General features: G+C 37.3%; 1 protein-coding gene across 10 annotated transcripts in view; it reads left to right on the plus strand.

Moving 5' to 3' along the window:
• Nucleotides 1-19,193, plus strand: part of epha7 (EPH receptor A7) — a 127,780-nt gene that overhangs the window by 29,342 nt on the left and 79,245 nt on the right. The window contains exon 4 of one of the 10 annotated variants that reach the window (XM_018094331.2): nt 10,348-10,899. The exons of the other annotated variants lie outside the window; for them this stretch is intronic. Coding sequence (XP_017949820.1) covers nt 10,348-10,430 — 83 coding nt within the window. The 3' untranslated portion in view covers nt 10,431-10,899. Of the gene's footprint in view, nt 1-10,347; nt 10,900-19,193 lie in introns of those variants that run through there. 10 annotated transcript variants of the gene reach the window in all.

Raw genomic sequence — 19,193 nt, forward strand, 5'->3', positions numbered from 1 at the left:
ATGGAGTAATTCAGGGATAGAATTGTAGGGGTAACCAGCTTAAGACAGTAGGGAGTCTATTCACTAAAGGTCAATATGAAACAATGCATGCAATGATACCACATCAGTTATTTCATAAGGTATAACTCAAGTGAGATAAACTTTGAAAATGCATTGGCAGAATGCTACAAAACTTTCATAATCCCTATGAGGAATTCAAATACGTTTTTCGTAAGCCATTCCTTATTTATTTTAGTAATTTATAAAACAATATATAAAAGACAGCTGGAAGCCTTTAATGGTCCTTGTTCTTTTTTGTTTTTTATTATTTTTTACATTTATCTTCATACACTAATAACACTGTATATTTGTTATAGCTGTTATATTTGTTTTTCTAAACCTGTAGTTGTTATGGTTTTAATTTGGGTAGATATTGGACATGTATTTCTGTGTTCAAAATGTTTAAATTGTCAATATATATTATGTGGAGTTTCGTTCCCTACACCCCCATATCGCTAAGTGCAGCTGCCTCTTTATGCAACTTTAATGATTAGAAAATGTTACTGATGCCTTTTCAAACAAAATATTTAAAAGGAGCAAAACAACAAAATCTTCATTGCTGATAATTACAATGCTTTCCAGAAATACTGGATTGTCAGAAAGCTGAAACATTTTACATTTAAACAGATAATTTCACTAGGCCATTTGAAATTAAGGATGTAAACCTTCCATTTCAAACATAGAATAGAATACATATCTCATATACCAGAACAATAGACTTAGAAAGCTGCAACAAATTTCATCTAACCGTTCAGTGTAAAAACAGTAACACATTATTTATGGATTTATCACTCTTGGACACAATGGTATATAAAAAGGCTGGACCAAGGAGATTTATTTCTGCTTTTCCTGTGCTAGTTAAGCGTTCCTATCTTCTATAAAATAAATGGTGCGTTGGCTCAGTTACCTGTGAATAGCATTTAATTTAACAAGGGTATCCTCAGAATCAAGTTTTATAAAAATTACACCAGTATGTCCAAGGTTGCACTATACATAGACACTGATATATCAAAAGGTCATCCATCGTCATATAAGTGCAAGAAACTGGACTTCCAAGAGTCAAAATTGGGATATTTCTTTAACTAGATCAGTGCTAAGATACTGCAGACTTCACCAAGTTTATTTAATACAAATTTATTGAATACAATTGTTAAAATTAAATGCCCAGGAAAATGGTAGGAGCCCTATATAAGGTGCATTATCATGAAGCAAACACAGTGTATAAAAAGTATTTACCTCTTTGAAAATGTTCATGTTTTATTGTTCTAGAACATTGAATTACAGTGGATTTAATTTTGTTTTTTTGATGCTGATCAACAAAAACAGACTGCAACTGCAAACTGATTTCAAATAATTACAATGAAAAAATACAACATAACCACTGAGATTTAATGTTCTATTACAAAAAAATTTAAATATATGAATAGGATCTTAATCTGGAATGCAGAGGACTTGATGAATCGACCCTAGATTATTTTGTCGGTTCAACTTTGTAAAAATTGTTTAGCTGGTTTCTTGCAGAAATGTAGTTTTCAGGTTTTCAACTAAACCTCTTCTTTTGCTACTTTATAACATATAAAGATATTCCATCTATTATTTCTTAAGTTCTGCACTGTTTGTTCTTGGTGATACAGGTATGGGACCTTCTATCTAGAATTCTTGCGACCTGGGGTTTTCGGGATAAAGGACTTCTCTGTAATTTGGTTCATGTTAAGATCATTTAAATAACCCCACTAAAATAAACCCAATAGGATTTTTTGCCACCAATATGGATTCATGCAGCTTATTTACTATTAAGTACAAGGCCCCCTTGCAGAAGAATCTTTTGAGAGGGTCCTGCACGACCAGTCCCTTTCCACCGCCCCTCCTCCCTTCCAGCCCTAGAAAGTAACTGGCAAAGTAAATTCCAACATCATATTGCACTGACAGGCCAACATTAAATGGCAAAGTAACATAAAGCATCAAATGGCACTTACCAGACAACATTTAATGGGAAAGTAATATCCTGCATCAAATGGCTCTGACTAGACAACTTTAGATGGCAAAGTAACTTACAGCATCATATGGCACTAACCACCCAACATTAAATGGCAGCTACATCAAGTATCATATGGCACTAAAAGCCCAAAATAAAATGGCACAGTTGCATCCAGCATCAAAGGCACTGACAGCCCAAAATGAAATGGCACAGTTACATGCAGCATGACAGGCAACTGACTACGCAACATCTAATTGCAAAGTAGCATCCAGCATTAAATGCCAGAGTAACCAGCATCAGTAACCCCCAAAATAATAACTTCCAGCATGTACTTGAACTCTGAAATTTTCTCCCTTATTAAAAATATTTCCCTCTCCCACTGTGCATCCTGGCCACTCAATCCCCTGGCCAAGAAAAGTGCTCCTTGGAGAAGCTCTATTAACTGATGCATTTTGAAAGAAACATGTTTTTTGATGACAGTATTCCTTTAAGCACTTTCCTTGGTCAGGAGCAGAAGGGAGGGAGGGGCTGCACAGTGGGAGAGGGAGAAAGGTGGGGCCTGCTTACACAGCAACTTCTGATGTGGCTCTTTTTAAACTAATTATTATTTTAGGGGAAAAAGAGAAACTGTTACTTACACAGAGACATCTAGAAGCAGAAATGACTGAAGCATCTGAACAATTATGATACAATGTTTTATGGATTTACATGATAAACCTTTGATATTATACATTTAATATCAAATTATACAATTAATCCAGAAACATTCTGAGAAAAATAATTTGTAAAGGCGGGTTATTAAATTATTTTATGTTTTGTGGATAGATTACATAGATTTCTGTAGCCTGGTGTTGGGTACATTCATGTAATTATTGTATAGGTAAAAATATTAGCAATATTAGTAAATAAATATTTTTTGAATAAGAAAAGTACTTATTTTTTATAGCATGTACAACATATTGTGTATTATTCACTTAATAACACTTCCCTTAAAAGTGAGCAACGTGCTCTGTACTGGACAGGTCCACTTTGCTTCTAGCCTCAATCCATAGTTAATCATGGATTAAAGTACTAAATTGTGGTGGAGAAATAATTGCCATCTAAGCAGATTTTTGTCTCTACTATCAGTCATGTTTTATTTAGCAGCTTTCCCACAAAACCCACTTTATTCCTTATTTTTCATTGGACAGTTATACAATTTTATGTAAAGCCCCAGGAATGTACGTTGTATTTTTAATCAGAGAAAATGGAAGAACCAGGGAAGCTAGGGTGAGGCTAAAATGAGCTGGAAACTCCACCAGTGTACATTAGGTGTGGCAACATTTTTCTTAAAATAAAATGTATTTATATGTTTCATGCTTTACAGTATATAACAAATATTAAACATGATTTAAGGGATTACGTGTGGATATATCTATAATAATTATGTGGATATAATAATTCTTAACAATAGTATTCATAATCTAATAATCACTGGTATTATTTTTAGTAATGTATGCCAAAACTAAATGAAATGTAGCTGTCTATTCTATATTATACAATATATTGTATTGAGTTCTTATGGACTTCTTATGCTTTTTTGTTAATTTTGATTGGTGTAAGGATAATGGACAATGCCACATTTTTGAGGGACAATTGTCTGTCAAGGGAGAGAGCTATTGTGCATGGCAGGTGATTTTGCATGGCATCCCTTGTGCCATTGCCGAACCTTCAGTGTCACAGTTGTGTTTCAGTACTGAATATTTGTTTTCTGGTTTCCATAACCACTTAATCAGAGGCTGTTGTGTTCCTCATTATCACTTAAAACAAAATTAAATTAGATACTGGACAATGTTTAAAATAAATTATTTAAATTCTTTACAGTGTCCCACACCCTACCCAGTAATAATACTGGAACATGATACAGGTATACTGCTGGCATGTGCTGCAGCCGACATTGACAGAGAAACAATATAAACTGAACTGTGTCCTACAGGTCGCTGGAGGTTTGGGGTTGGCCCAAGGCAATGTTATCAAACCTTTGCCTAATAATGAGTCTGCCCATCAGATTTGTTAGCCTAGGGGCCAGAATCATTACATGAACCCAGAAACATTACATGAACTATGGATACTTTTTGAAAAATATGGCAACCACATTCCTAGGTTACAAGATCCAATATGACATTTTTCTGTCTAGAAGTGAGAGTGGAATTACAATTAAAAGAAGTTTCATTGTCAACACCAGATTGGGGCAAGGAGCATAGTGCACAAAGCACCATAATTTTGACCCTGTGATGCCTTACTTTTACACCACTACTGAACACATGGTGAGAGGAGGACAGTACAAGGGCACTTGTACATGGAAACTGGGTACTGGCAAGCCCTGTACTTACCTTAAATAGATCCTTATACTTTATATGTTTATAGCTTTTTTTTCAAATTCTTGGATATAAATTAGTAAGACAGTATACTACAGCTTAAGCATGTAAATCAAATTTTACGTAGGACTGGTGGTCAAGGCTGTCCTTATCTAGCATATGGACAAGGCTGTCCTTATCTAGCATATAGTGCAGAGTTCAGTTCTCTAGCGCTTAATATTTGCACAGCTTCTGGAAGAAAAAATTGTGTATTTATTTATTAAATCAATTTTACCTGTTCCCTAGTCGCATCATTTTTGCTTTGGAGAGTATTTTTTTTATTTTCTATATATGTTTGGATTTCTATTCCATGCTTCTATCTTATTATTTCAGAGGTATTTTTGTTCTCCAGAATGCACCACAGTATCATTGTCTGGAACTCAGGAAGTCAGGGCAATTTAGTTTGACTCATAAATCTCAATATGCATTTCCTGAATTCTGCTATATCATCTGCAGTTCATTTTCAGGGTGAGAAATTGTATTGTATATGAAATGGGAGGTCTGGAATTGAGTCTGATTGTTGTAATTACTCCCACTGTGGCGCTGTCAATATGATTAAAATAAGGATTCTGGGCCTGTCCATCCCAGATGAGGTCGGCAACACTGACAGTGGGAGTACTATTCATGCAAGCTGTGTTTTCACTTCTGAATTATAGCAGTGCACACACTAACTTGACAGAAAATTTGAAGGCTCATGTTGTGAATCTTAGGCCTAAAGATACTTAAGGTTTACCATATGCTATGTTTCTATACTCATAATTGTCACAAATAAAATCTTTGTTTCTTTCACATTGTGAGTCTGTCATAAAACATCAGACCTTATTATACTCCTAGACAGATTTTTAGATCATGTCACATCTCTGACTTTTTTTCTTTTTCATGTCATTTGCTGGCAGAAGAGCTAATAACCCACTGCATGAAACGGTAACAATGAGGTATAAACGAAAGCCCTGGGGCCAGATGTAATGCTAACATCTATATTCCTCCTGCCATGAACTCCAGATAGTGATAAAAAGGATGATACCCATGTATTAGCCCCAGCCTGCCACACATAAATATAGTGCTGCCAACACAGGCAGCTCTGCATTCGTAGGAGAGGCGCAGGTCTTTGTTCCCCATTTTAGAGTGAAAGGACCTGCACCTATGGGTGCTAAGCACATGAAAAGTTCAAAGTTATGTAAACATGGCAGTTAGTGACTTGTACTACACTGCCAATCCTTTGGCAGTATAGTACAAATGTATTCCCCAGAGCTGTACAATAAATGGATGTATACATTAAAGACACAGATTACAAAAAATATGACTGATAACTGATACAAGATGCTAAAAAGCTTACAATCTAATGGAGGCACAGGTATGAGACAAGGTGTGGGGATGAGCAGGATGTCATTTGGTGCAAATTTTAATGTCATATGAGACCCTTTTTGAGTTTTTTTGTACTTTATTTCCTAGCATCCTACATATGTTGTGCCTAATACTTGTACTTACACCCAAGGTGATGTGTACAGCTCAGAGAAATCTTGTACATTGCACTTGCCATTGATTAGGCACTAAAGTCACATGTTAATGAATGGTGTGTAAGAGAATGCACATTGTCCATCCACGTTAGGCATAGGGGCACATTTACTAATCCACGAACGTCCGAAAAGCGTCTGAATGCGGTTTTTCCGTAATGATCGGTATTTTTGCGACTTTTTTGCGAATTGTCGCAACTTTTTTGTCGCCGTCACGACTTTTCGCGAATTGACGCGACTTTTTCGTCGCTGTCACGACTTTTTCATGAATTGTCGCGACTTTTTTCGTCGCCGTTGTGAAAAAATTGGATTGGTTTTTCCGCCGTTTACAATTGCTCAATACGAATACATGCGACGGCGATGAAAAAGTCGCACAAAATACGAAAAAGTCGTGTCGCCGATGAAAAAATCGTGCAAAATAGGAAAAACCATGACGGCGATGAAAAAGTCGCAAAATTTTCGTTTCCAATCCGATTTTTTCCCATTCGGGATTCGGATTCGTGGATTAGTAAATGTGCCCCATATAGTATAGTATAATGATATAAATTAGGTTACAAATGGATGCTACTTTTGTCTGAATTATTGTTTCCTTTTTGTGCTAACCTGCTTTGGGCATAATGATAAGGGTAAAATTATGTATTCTGGGAACAAAATCATGAAATATTGTGCCAAATTGATTGGCTCTTACATGTTTCTTTGTAAATAAGGCTCTATAAATTAGATATTTTGAGGTAATATTTTGAAATTTATCAAATTATTTTGCTAACCTATGCTTGTAACGTGAGACAAAAAAAGGCTTTTGAATGACAAATCTATTATGTAGGCATATTACTAAGATGTCTTTATATCCTGCTTTACACTAGGGAAAGTAATGCAAAATGTAGTCATCCTACACAATATGCAATTTTTATTTTATTTTGATATTGCAAAGCAGGTATCAACATATTTAATTATTTTTGTATTTACTGTGCATTCAGCAAACTTTTTTTTTTAACGTTTTATAAATTATATAGCAAGTCTGCTACTCAAACAATGGTGCCCTCGAGACCAACTAGTTTGCCTAATGGTTGCACCAGCCCTGTGGCTAAATATATTTAGCTGAAGGCTGTTCAGAACGTCCTGTTTTTATGACATTTGAGCTGTACAAAGCCAAAAAACTGAACAACCTGCATTAAACTTTCAGAGTGTTAACTTTTACTTATTTTCTAGGTATACTTGTCAAGCTTAAATGGCTTGACTTGTGTTGTATACAAATTCCCATTAACGTTGAAATTTTTAACCTACATCGTGAAACATTTTGAATCAAATGCAGACTTGGTGCTAAATTTGGCAGCAGAGCAGACAGATAGGGTGAGTCAAAGTTTGAGGTACCCACCTGAAACCATGATCTGCGCATGAACAGTATACATTGTCCTTCTGCCCATGCAGGATCTGACTTCCCCACTGGGATACAGAAAAAAAATCCTGCAGCCCTCTGTCCTTGTGGGCCTGTCTGCCCAGGGTACAATGGCTGCTGTCTGCCCAATACCTGAATTGCCATCCTTTCATCCCTACTCCCAGCTGTTGCCACCAGTTCAGGAACCAGTCGGGTGAAATGTTAGCCCATGTGCCTGACACACTGCCGACATTGCTGAGCAATCTTCACTTAAGGTGGCCATACACGCACCTATATTATCGTACGAAACCTCGTTTCGTACGATAATCGGTGCGTGTATGGCATGTCGGCGAGTCGACCGATATCGCAGGAAGCTGCTGATATCGGACGACTCGCCGATCGGACCAGTTTGAAAATTTTGATCGGGCGCCATAGAAGGCGCCTGACCAAAATTCTCCCTTCAGAGCTGAATCGGCAGAAGGAGGTAGAAATCCTATTGTTTCTACCTCCTTACCTGCCGATTCAGCCCTGAATGGTGTGTGGCGGATCTTACGATGTTTCGTGCGACCGATGGTCGTACGAAACATTGTCAGATCGCCACGTGTATGGCCACCTTTAGTGAAGTAAATTCTGGCTGTGGCTTCTTCTGAGCGTTATTCTGCATGTCCAGTTAGGGAAGGATGGGTAGGAATAATGATTGGTATTCAGTAGTAAGTTGAACATTCTGGCTACAAATAGTAAGTTACATTGGGTGAGAAAGATTACCAGGGCAGATAATGGAAAAAAGGTGAGTGAGAAATTGGTAAATGGCCGAGGGGGCAGGCTGAGGTCTTGTACCTGGGCCAAAATGCAGTCCTGCTTGCTGCCTTTGCTGCAGGTGCCCAAAATACTCTCAGTGCGTTCAAATTTCACTGTTTGGCGCTGTTTGCGTGTTAAATTTCTTAAATGTAATTTAGGTCAGACCACTATCTGCAAATTTTTTGTGTGGGTTTCCACCAGGTAATCTGATTTCCTCCCACACTCCAAATACATAGAGGCAGTTTAATTGGCTCCTGATGAAATGGACCATAGTGTGTTGGGTGAATTTCATAGGAACTTTCGTTTGTAATCTCTATCGAGACAGGCAGTGGTAATGAGTGGTGCATCTCTGTTAAACGTGGCAGAATATGTCAGCATTATATAAATGATAATGAATATAAGTAATGCATTTGCTGAAACCTGTTTTTGGTTCTACAGTTCAGTCTTTGTTGCCTATTTTTATTTATTGAGATAGCACTGTAGTTCTTTTTACATTATACCTCATTCACATGAGTATTTGCCCCAGTGAAACTTACAATTTAAGGTTCACATATATTTATATATTTTATGAGGAGCCAATTAACCTGCCTGTAAGTTTTTAGGAAGGCAGCCCACACATACACAAGAAAACAATATATACACTAGGCTGGCAATGCAAAATACCTTAATGGTCTTGTATCAAGCAAACTTTTGTGGACTTTATCTCTGCTTAACACTTAATAGTACAGGTATGGGACCTTTTATCCAGAATGCTTGGGACCTAGGGATTTCTGGATAATGGATCTTTCCATAATTTAGATCTCCATGCCTTAAAATAAATGTAAATATTAATTAAACCCAATAAGATTGTTTTTCCCTCTAATTAGCATTAGTTATATCTTAGTTAGGATCAAGTACAAGGTACTGTTTTATTACTACAGAGAAAAAGGAAATTTTTTTTTAAAAATTAGAATTATCTGATTAAAATGGAGTCTATGGGAGATGGCTTTTTCATAATTCAGAGCTTTCTGGGTAATGGGTTTCCGGATAATGGATTATATACCTGTATACAGCCTCAAGTTTATTAAACCTATTCTTCTTACTTTTACTTTTCTCTTTCTGCATGTAGGGAAACAGGTAGGAGTCATTAAGAATTTAGCATCACACTGCATACTGTATGTTTAAGTTAAACCTTGCTTGAGCATTTTAGGTAATCAGATAATAATCCACAATAGCATAGGCATTACAAATTCCAAATATACAGCAAATACACCACACTGGTGCATGAATAGCAACCTTCAGGGACACCAGCATGGGCCGCCAAGAAATCCGCAGCAAAGAAAGCCATTTCTGCACCTGGACTCTTTGCTTCTATTTGCCAGGTTTCAAATATACCTAACAAGTGGAGGCAAAGAATAATTGCTCTACTGTTTACACTGTTCATATAAATGAGATGCTCTCTCCACAATCCAGTTGCATGCCATTTCTTTCTAGCCTTAAAGGAACAGTAACACCAAAAAATGAAAGAGCTTTAAAGTAATAAAAATATAAACACTGTTGCCCTGCACTGGTTAAACTGGTGTGTTTGCTACAGTAACACTACTATAATTTATATAATAAGCTGCTGTGTAGCCACGGGGGCAGCCATTCAAGCTGGAAAAAAGGAGAAAAGGCACAGGTTACATAGCAGATAACAGACAAGTTCTGTAGAATAAAATAGTGTTTTATCTGTTATCTGCTATGTTCCTGTGCCTTTTCTCCTTTGAATGGCTGCACCCATACTACACAGCAGCTTATTTATATAAATTATAGTAGACTTTCTGAAGTAAACACACAACTTTTACCAGTGCAGGGCAGCAGTTACTTTTATACACTTTCATTTTTTGGTGTTACTGTTCCTTTAAAACAAGTTGTATTATATAAAAGACAGACAACAAAATCTTTAAAAAAAACAAACAAAAAAACCAGTAAAACTAAACTTTTTATTCCCAACAAGCGTTATACTATGGCATCTTTGCCTAATAATATTACATATATATACAGTATATATATCTATATATATATTATATTTCCAAAGATGTTTCCTAATCAAAAACACCCTAAGATTGGAACCAAGAAGATAAACACAATATTTCTATAGTGTTCAGTTCAGTATTATATTATCTTGCATACTTATATCTAAAAAATATAAAGAAATGAAAATATTTTTTTAGAGATTACTTGTTTCCTAGTATGCTAGCAGATGTACACATTTTTATTTCATTCCAGATATGCTGACACTATATTCCGCTCCATTTCTACATCTTCTATTTTTATCTTGTGAAAACTCTGAAGACCTCCTCCGAGAGTAGATTTACATGATGCACAGGTTGGAAACAGCTATATTTTATTATACATGGCATATATTTTCTTGGGAAACGAAACTTGCAGTTCTTCTGTGGCTTTAAAACAAACATGAAGCTGTTCATAGATAAAATCTTTAATGTAGTATTATTAGTATATCATGTAATGCTTTGGCAGTTATGTTGACCAGCATGAAACTGCCTTGAATATTGTCTCTTGGTGCATCATTTAGCCTTCAGTGCCATACAGAGGTTTGTGTTTTGAAGGTACTGCAGAAAAGACGGTTCATAATATAAGTACTTAGTTGAATTATTTGCATTAGCACTCTGAGCAAGAAGAAGCTATTAAATATATAGAGATAATAACAGGCAGGGAAATCATTTGTGTTTGAGTTAAATTTTTATAAACATGTGGCTACTGTGATGCTTTCTATATATAATAAAAGGCAATATATCCTACACTATATACGGTAAAACATTCTGGCCTAGATTTGTCTGTTTACTTGCATACATGTTTATTCACATGAGTAAAAGCTGCCAGGCGGTTCCTCAAGAGTACAACTAGTCTGATTTCCTCTGTAGACCCCAGTGAATCAGATACCTCTAGTGGGCAAATTTTCTGGAAAAAGGGCAACATTCTTGCTTAACTACAGTGAAAACTAAGCCCTCAAGAGCTATGTTTTTCTCATCAAGCAAAGCTATATAAAGAATGCATTCATTCTTCATCAGCATGATATCCCTTTAAGCTTTCAAACCTAAACATCTATGTTTAAAAAAGAAAATATTTGCTTTTTTATAGTTCCCAACACTTGAAATAATTAATGGATAGCATAAACTACAAATATGATGAAAAAATATCACAAAAATTATACAGGCATGGGATCCATTATCCGGAAACCTGTTATCTAGAAAGCTCCGAATTACGGGAAGGTCATCTCCCATAGACTTCATTTTAAGCAAATAATTCCGAATTTTAAAACATATTTCCTTTATCCCAACTAAGATATAATTAATCCTTATTGGAGTTAAAACAACCCTATTGGGCTTAATCAATGTTTAAATGATTTTTTAGTAGACAAATTATGAAGAGCCATCCCCTCTATTTTAAATGTGGTTTATGCTTATTTTATATTCCCTTAATTAATAAACAAAACCATTAATATGTTACACTGCATTAAAAGCTGTTTATATATACAGTATATATAGTGAGAGATACAAGGAATAAATATAAAATATATTTTCCACCAGTGTTAAAGGTAGGAAACAATTGTCACCAGGTAAAATGCCTGGTTGTGCAGAAGCTAATGCCGTTTTTCAGGTAAGCGACTCAGGAAAAGCTGGATAAGTGAGTCCTGGAGTGAATGGAGGGTTAATTGGTTAGGTCCTCTATTCCTTACTCCAGTTAATATATTCATTTGGCCAGCTTTAAGTAGCTGCCTGATTAGGCTGCAGGTGAAGCAGCAAATAAGACTGTGGGTGTTGAGTAGAGTTAGTTGGGGGTTGGTATTAACTCAAAGGGAGGGGTTTACTTTCAGAGTGGGGCACAGGGCAGCAAGGTTGCCTGCCTGTGTTGGGAACAACCAGAGGAGCTGGGGGTGCTGCCTGCCACTGCAAGGAGCGGAGAGAGTGGTAACCAAGTGAGGAGTCACCCAGAGAAGTGTTGAAGTCACAGAAAAAGGTCTCTCAGAGCAGGGCACAGGGCAGGAAGGTTGCCGGACCGTGTGAGAAATTTCGAGAGGGTATGGAGGTGCTGCCTGCCACTGCAAGGAGCAGAGGGAGCTGTGACCAAGTGTTTGAGTGTCGGAACATTGAGGCTTGGTGAGAAGCCTAAGTGTGCCATAAGCTGGTGAACTGGTATCCCAGGAGGGGAGAGACAGCAGGGCTGAGTGAGTAGCCCACAAGTGTAAGACTCACTGTGAATGTGTGAAGGTCATTGGAGATGGTGAGAAGCCCCGATAAATAGCTTCCAGTGTGTTCCACTGGAAGGTGAGAGCCCTGAAGAAGGAACAGGAAGAAGGGAGAATCATAAACATGTTTAATGAACTGTTTGCTGTTGAACTGTGAACTGTTATGTTTATGTTAGGAGGAGTGTGCCCCAAATACACTTATGTTTTGAGAGAAAAAAGTGATGTCACATGTGGTGTCCCTGTCTCCTAATCCTCTGCTACCCTGCCTACATTAGCTAATTCCCCCAAAAATTATGTGTACAGACAGACAGCATGTCACAATATATATAATAAAATAAATTACTGGCAGCAAACTTTGTAATAATTATCTGTTGTGTGCACATATGGTGAAACTGTGTGTAAGTTACAAGTAAGGTTTCAACCCTTTCCAGGAAAAAATACTAGCCTTTATTTTTCTGCTATCTTTCTTATCTATTAATAATAGCATGAAGTATTTCACTGGTTGGCTTAGTAAATGTTGGCCAGATGGTAAACTTAAGGTGGCCATACATGGGCATATTTAAGCCGCCGATTTGGCCCCTTCAGACTGAGTCGCCAGCTTATCTAGCCCTAGTATCGCGCCATAGGGCCAAATGATTGGATCATGTTAATAGCACCTAGCTTATGGTGGGCATACTTGTCTGGCAATGTATGGCCAGCTGTAGTACTTCTGGGCTCCCTAGAAGATGCTGGGTCATACATATTCATCTACAAATATGTAATTAATGATTTGGGTGCATACCTGTAATAACGTATTGCTTTATGAAAAATGGGTGGACGTTTGGTTGGGTCTGGACTGGGTGTAACTTATTTGGCTGGTGTGGATCGTGGCACGACCTACACCCATTTTAAAACTGATTACTGGGGTATGTGGGTGGATGAGGCCAAAACTCTTTGGCCATATTGGCATTATGAACCTTAGTGAGACAAGTCCTACCACTTGTCTTCGCTATCATTGAAAAGTAGAGGGTTCATATTTACTAAGCTAATATACAACAGTATAAAATGCCTTTAAATCATTTATAAGGCAGCTGATACTTTTTATTTATATATTCATTTATGTACTTTATATTTTCGTAGTCTATATATATATTTAGAACAGACTGATTAAGCAAACTTAAATACTATATTAATGCATTATGCAAAGTTTTGACTTTACTTTCAGTTTTTCTTGTTTAGTTGCAGGTGTTCTTTACCAACATTTACAAAATACATTTACATGTAAATTTACATGTGGAATTTAAAATACAAGAAGCTTGTAGCATTTTAACATGCTGATTTAAAAGCCTCAATGACATTTCACCATAAATACATTATTTCTTTGACATTTGTAGTACATTATTTTGTCTGACATTAATTATTTTCCATTTATAAACATCTGGCCCAGTGTAACCTGTTGAATGATTTAACTACAAGCTCTTTTGTGTATATTACAGTGACAGGAATGCAGGTTGCATGGTACGTATTACAATTTTATAAATATATATTAATTAAGATGCACTATATAAATGGCACATGTATGTTGATAGTCAGTGGCTTTAAGTTAACGGAAAAACACACAAGATATTATGCCACTGCTGTACTGCTTTGAGTTGTTGCTTGCTTCTTTTAAAATCTTGTTGTTTACTATGTGACAATGACAATAAAGATATATTCTATATTCTATTCTACAGTAGTAACCTATAGTAACCAGTAACCTGAGAAAACTCAGCTCAGATGCCTATGGGCACAGAAATATGGCATCCCCATGTCCCCATGTCCTTCCCAAATGTAACCTCACCAATCAAATAGCTGATGGCACTTAACTGATGGCACTCAATTTACAAAGAAAGTACCAAAACCACCCAGCCTACAACCAATCCCTTGAGTTTCAGCCCTAAGATGCTCTAGTAAGAGTTTTTGGACTGCTATTTACCATTCAAATGCAGTGATGGTGGCAGGATATCGTTGGGCACTTCGGTCAGCTGAGAAATGCCCAGTGTGCCATCAGCTGTAGTCTGAAGTTACACAGACAAAAATAGGCAACCTAGCAAAAGGGTACTGTTCTTTACTCCCATCAAACTTATATCTATAATGTTGCTTTTTAGGCTGATATAAATTTAGGCAAATATATTTTTGTGCTACTAGCCAGTGGTTTGCCAAGCTGTCCAGGTGCTCTAGGAAATTTGGCCGGCCACCTTACCCCGACCTGTGTGCATGTACAAAGCCACAAATGTACGCATGTGCTGACGATGGGGTCGGGGGATTTTAACAATAAGCAGGCAGTGGGAGGGTAAGGGCCCAGAGTACTGTAGGTTTAAGTGACAGAAGAGGAACCCCACTGTTGCACCCTAGACACATGCCTATTCTGCCTACCCTAGTTCTGACCCTGCTACTATCAAAGATCTACTTTCCGAGCTTTAACGATTTCTAAATGGAGCTACTGTATATTAGCTCAGTAATGAAAAACATTTGGCTTTATGCACGCTATGCCAAACTAACCAGTGATACACTTAAGTCTTTTTAACAAAAACTCAGGCCAAAAATGCAGAACTTTTGGCATTAGTCATTTTATTCCAGACTAGCTGGAATTACAGAGCTATGGTTTTTACTGTAAGCCTTTTATCATTGACAGGTCAATAATACAGTAAAGTAAAGTAAAGTGCATTTTTTCTTTTATCGGGACAGTAGTATGGTGCCATAATAAAATGGAAATTTGTGCTCATCACTAAACTAATTTTAAATTATTAATTGGGGGAGCAATGAGAGTATGACCACACATTCATACAGACAAAGAAAAGAAATCTGCACTCACCCATGTCAATATATTTAGGCAATTAAGATATTTTGTGCATTAAGCTTCTGAAAAATACCCCCCCCCCCCCCCATTAAATAAAGATATGGACAAGAGATTGTCCATATTTTGCAATATATTCATGGCAGCATTATCTTAAACTAAAGCTACTAGGTCATGCAAATAAAGAAGGACACTTTTAGAAAATCAAACTAAAAGGGTTGCACAGATTTTTTGTATTAGCTTAAAGGGGACCTGTCACGTTAAAGGAGACATATTGGATAAATGGTAAAAACCCTAATTTTGTAGGCAATTATGAATAAACTATGGTGCTGGTTTCACTTTGTGCTAAAAATTAATCCTATCTGTAATAATGGCCCCTTTATTGGAGCTCCCTATAGATCCTATCCCTTCTCCGACGATGTTTGAAATGAAGAGTGGGCGTGTCCTGAAGGTCCTGCCAGAAGCACAGTAGAAGGGGGAGAGCCAATCACAGCCCTGCAGTCACACAAGCACAGACTGGCTTCAGCCCTATCAGGTCAGCCTAGCTGCTGATTGGTTCCTATCCTACAGTGTAGTGTACTGAGAGCTTATCCAGAGAATTCAGCCAGCAGGAAGTGGAACTGATGGGCGGGACTAGTGGGGTTTTGGTGGAATTTCTTAATAAATCAGTCTGAAACACAACTTTTTTAAGCACATTCCTTCTATATCTAGAGGAGTATAATTCACTGTTACATTCATAATTTTTATAGGATATGTCTCCTTTAAGAAATAATTCCAAATTGTTTTCTACTGTGTTTGTCAAGCAAAATAAACTTTACTTACACTATATACATTATTTTAATCTTATTTTCTTCAGCCTTGGAATTCACAATTGCAGCAAGCAGGCAGGGGCTATTTTGTGGACACTGTTATCAAAGCAGGCATTGCATCCTGCCTATATCTTGTTTCTGTGCCAGTATGGAGGGACCTGAAACCCATGTCCATGCACTGGTTACATAATTAGATGGTGAGGAGGGAGGGGTAATGTGATGAGTGCAGCAACATCTAAAAAGTTCTGAATTGAAAGTGAAAGTAACTGTTTGCCACAGCTCTATGCCTAAAGGTGGCCATACACGTGGCGATCTGACGATGTTTCGTACGACCATCGGTCACACGAAACATCGTAAGATCCGCCACACACCATTCAGGGCTGAATCGGCAGGTAAGGAGGTAGAAACAATAGGATTTCTACCTCCTTCTGCCGATTCAGCTCTGAAGGGAGAATTTTGGCCAGGCGCCTTCTATGGCGCCCGATCAAAATTTTCAAACTTGTCCGATCGGCGAGTCGTCCGATATCGGCAGCTTCCTGCGATATCGGTCGACTCGCCGACATGCCATACACGCACCGATTATCGTACGAAACGAGGTTTCGTACGATAATATCGGTGCGTGTATGGCCACCTTAAGGCATAGAGGCGGGGCAGGCAATCTATGACTGACAGCTGGGATTTTTAAATGCCTTTATAATGGGTATGGATGTGGTAATAAAAAAATGATTTTGGGTTTCATGTTTAATTTGAAAAGGGCTTTTATTATGCAGCTTTTTATGTCTGGGTGACGGGTCCACTTTAAATGTAAATCTGTGCAGATTCACAAAGAGCATTTATTCAAAGTCCTCTAACACCAGGCCTATATATGTAATCGGTGGCTTTTGGCAAATGCCAAATGGGGCTGCTGTAACTATTTAGTGACCTTCTACATCAGATGGAGTAACACAGCAAAATACACTTTTTGTCACTTACCCTAGACAGAGCAACAGTACAGCATAATGTTTTCTGTACAGAAGCCATAAAGTGAATTGCCTGTGTGCCTATGACTCCATTATGCACCAGCAACATTTTCAACAGATTTTTTAAACACTACATGCAGCTACCTGCCTTCGTAAGTAGCTTAAACAGGCTACACATCACTAGGCAGATGTTAGTTTTTTCAAAGTGAATTCAGCAGGGTCATGTTGGCTGTCCCTTTTGCACATACTTGTGTTTGTATTTGTGTAATACAGCAGTCATTGGCACCTGGTAGGTAGTCATCACTGAATCTTTTTCAACTTGTGAATATGACTAATTTCAGACTCACCCACAAACACAAACTTGCATACCCTATGCTTCTATATCTATTTTTAAGCTGAATTTATATTAGTGTATCTGCTTGGCCTCTTCTTTGGTGTTAGACCCCGTCAGATTGCCAACAACCTATACTGGCTCAGTGTTAAAGGAGAAAGAAAGGTAAAAACTAAGTAAGCTTTATCAGAAAGGTCTATGTAAATACAGCCATAAGCACTCACAGAAACGCAGCACTGAGTTCTCTGAAAAAAGATTAGTTGTGTCTGTAATTCCTGTGCCACAGACATGCATCTTTCTGTTCTCTGCTCTTTCCTGCTCCCCCCTCCCTCAAGAATGCTAAGAACTTACTCCTCCCCCCCCTTAGGAATGTGGATCTGAACCAATCAGCAGGAAGCTGACTCATAGTCTAACTAACTGAGCATGTTCACTTTGGTCTGCATGTCTGTGCAGGAGTGTGGCATTATGGGAACTTTCTTTACACAGCTCAGCGTTTTTTCTTCCTGTTTAGCTTCAGAACTTCTGAACAGGTGAAATATGGGGAGACTTAAGGGCATTATTGAGACAACTGAAGGTATTCCTGCAGATTGAGATTAACTCTTTACTAGCCTTTCCTTCTTTAAGCTGGTGGCTTCAAATAGCCAGACTGATTCCTGTACTGCACAGCTGAATTCCCTTACAGCACCCACACACTGGTTTTTAGTAGCAAATCTCCTTCAGATCCCATTAGCCTTTCTCCTTAGATGTACTTCCTTTCAGCAGCGTCTTGTCTCCTGCCCTCTAGAAGAATTGCTTTCTCCCACTTCCTCTGCATAGCACTGACTTCTGGGAGCTGTAGTCCCCTCATTCACATTATTATGTAAACTGCTTCAGCTTGAAAAATGAAAAACACTGAAAGGTAAATCCACCAAAACAAGACAGTAAGTTTTGCAAAGAAACGTGCAGGGCTACACTGAGTTACTAATCTTTGTCATTTATTTGGTTGCCACTGTTTTTGGAAAAAAATATTAGTTTTACTACATTTTTTTTATCTTCCTTTCATATTAATAACATTGGGCTTTATTTTTCTAGCCAGGCCAGTAAAATACCAACCAGCTGGCAACACTTCTCAGTTATAATACCCAGTTACATTTTAAGGGATGTAAACCAAAAAATATAATGTTGCTTTATTAAACAATTGTAATTCTTACCAAGAATTTCATTCATTCAAATAATCAGTGATTTATTTGTAATAGTGGCTTATTTGTAATAGTAAATTGCCTATCCCTTTCTGCGCTACTTGAAACAATTCAGCTACATACAGCTGATAGATCTTTTAAGAAGAATGCAAGGCGTTGTGTAAATAAAGTTATGACTGGAGAACAGGGCTGACCTGCTACATTGTTTAAAAATCATTAGTAGTGCACAAGAGGACAAACAAATACAGTTACAAATATCTAATTAATTTATATATGCAAATAACCCCCCATTATAGCAGATTCTGATAGGTGTTTTTTTCATGAAGTAGTTTTTATAGATTGTTCTGCAAATACTGTAGTCCTGACTGATAAACAGTACTCTCAACTATGCAAAATAAATGTTCCATGCTGTGTCATATAGACTTCATTGAAGGTAACATTGTATACATGTACCCATTTTTCTGTGGTATCTGCCATTTTGTACTTGCTTGTAGCAGTGTGGATTTTCTTTGATCTCTACATTCTATCACTTTTGGTGACACGTAAGATATCAAAGTAAAATATTATGAGATTAGGAACAGCAACATACTGAACAAATCTTGTTACTGTCACAATTTCAAAATATTGCCTTATTTTCCAACCACTTTCATCACATTCTTATTTAGTAACGAAACACACATTTTGCAGTTTCTTAAGGATGCATGATAATTTGCGTGTTTTGAACATCTTAATCAAAAACATAATAAAGGCGAAAGCGCAGTGTGGTTATTGTT

This window comes from Xenopus tropicalis, chromosome 5 (assembly GCF_000004195.4).
Source record: "Xenopus tropicalis strain Nigerian chromosome 5, UCB_Xtro_10.0, whole genome shotgun sequence".
Lineage (NCBI taxonomy): Eukaryota > Metazoa > Chordata > Amphibia > Anura > Pipidae > Xenopus > Xenopus tropicalis.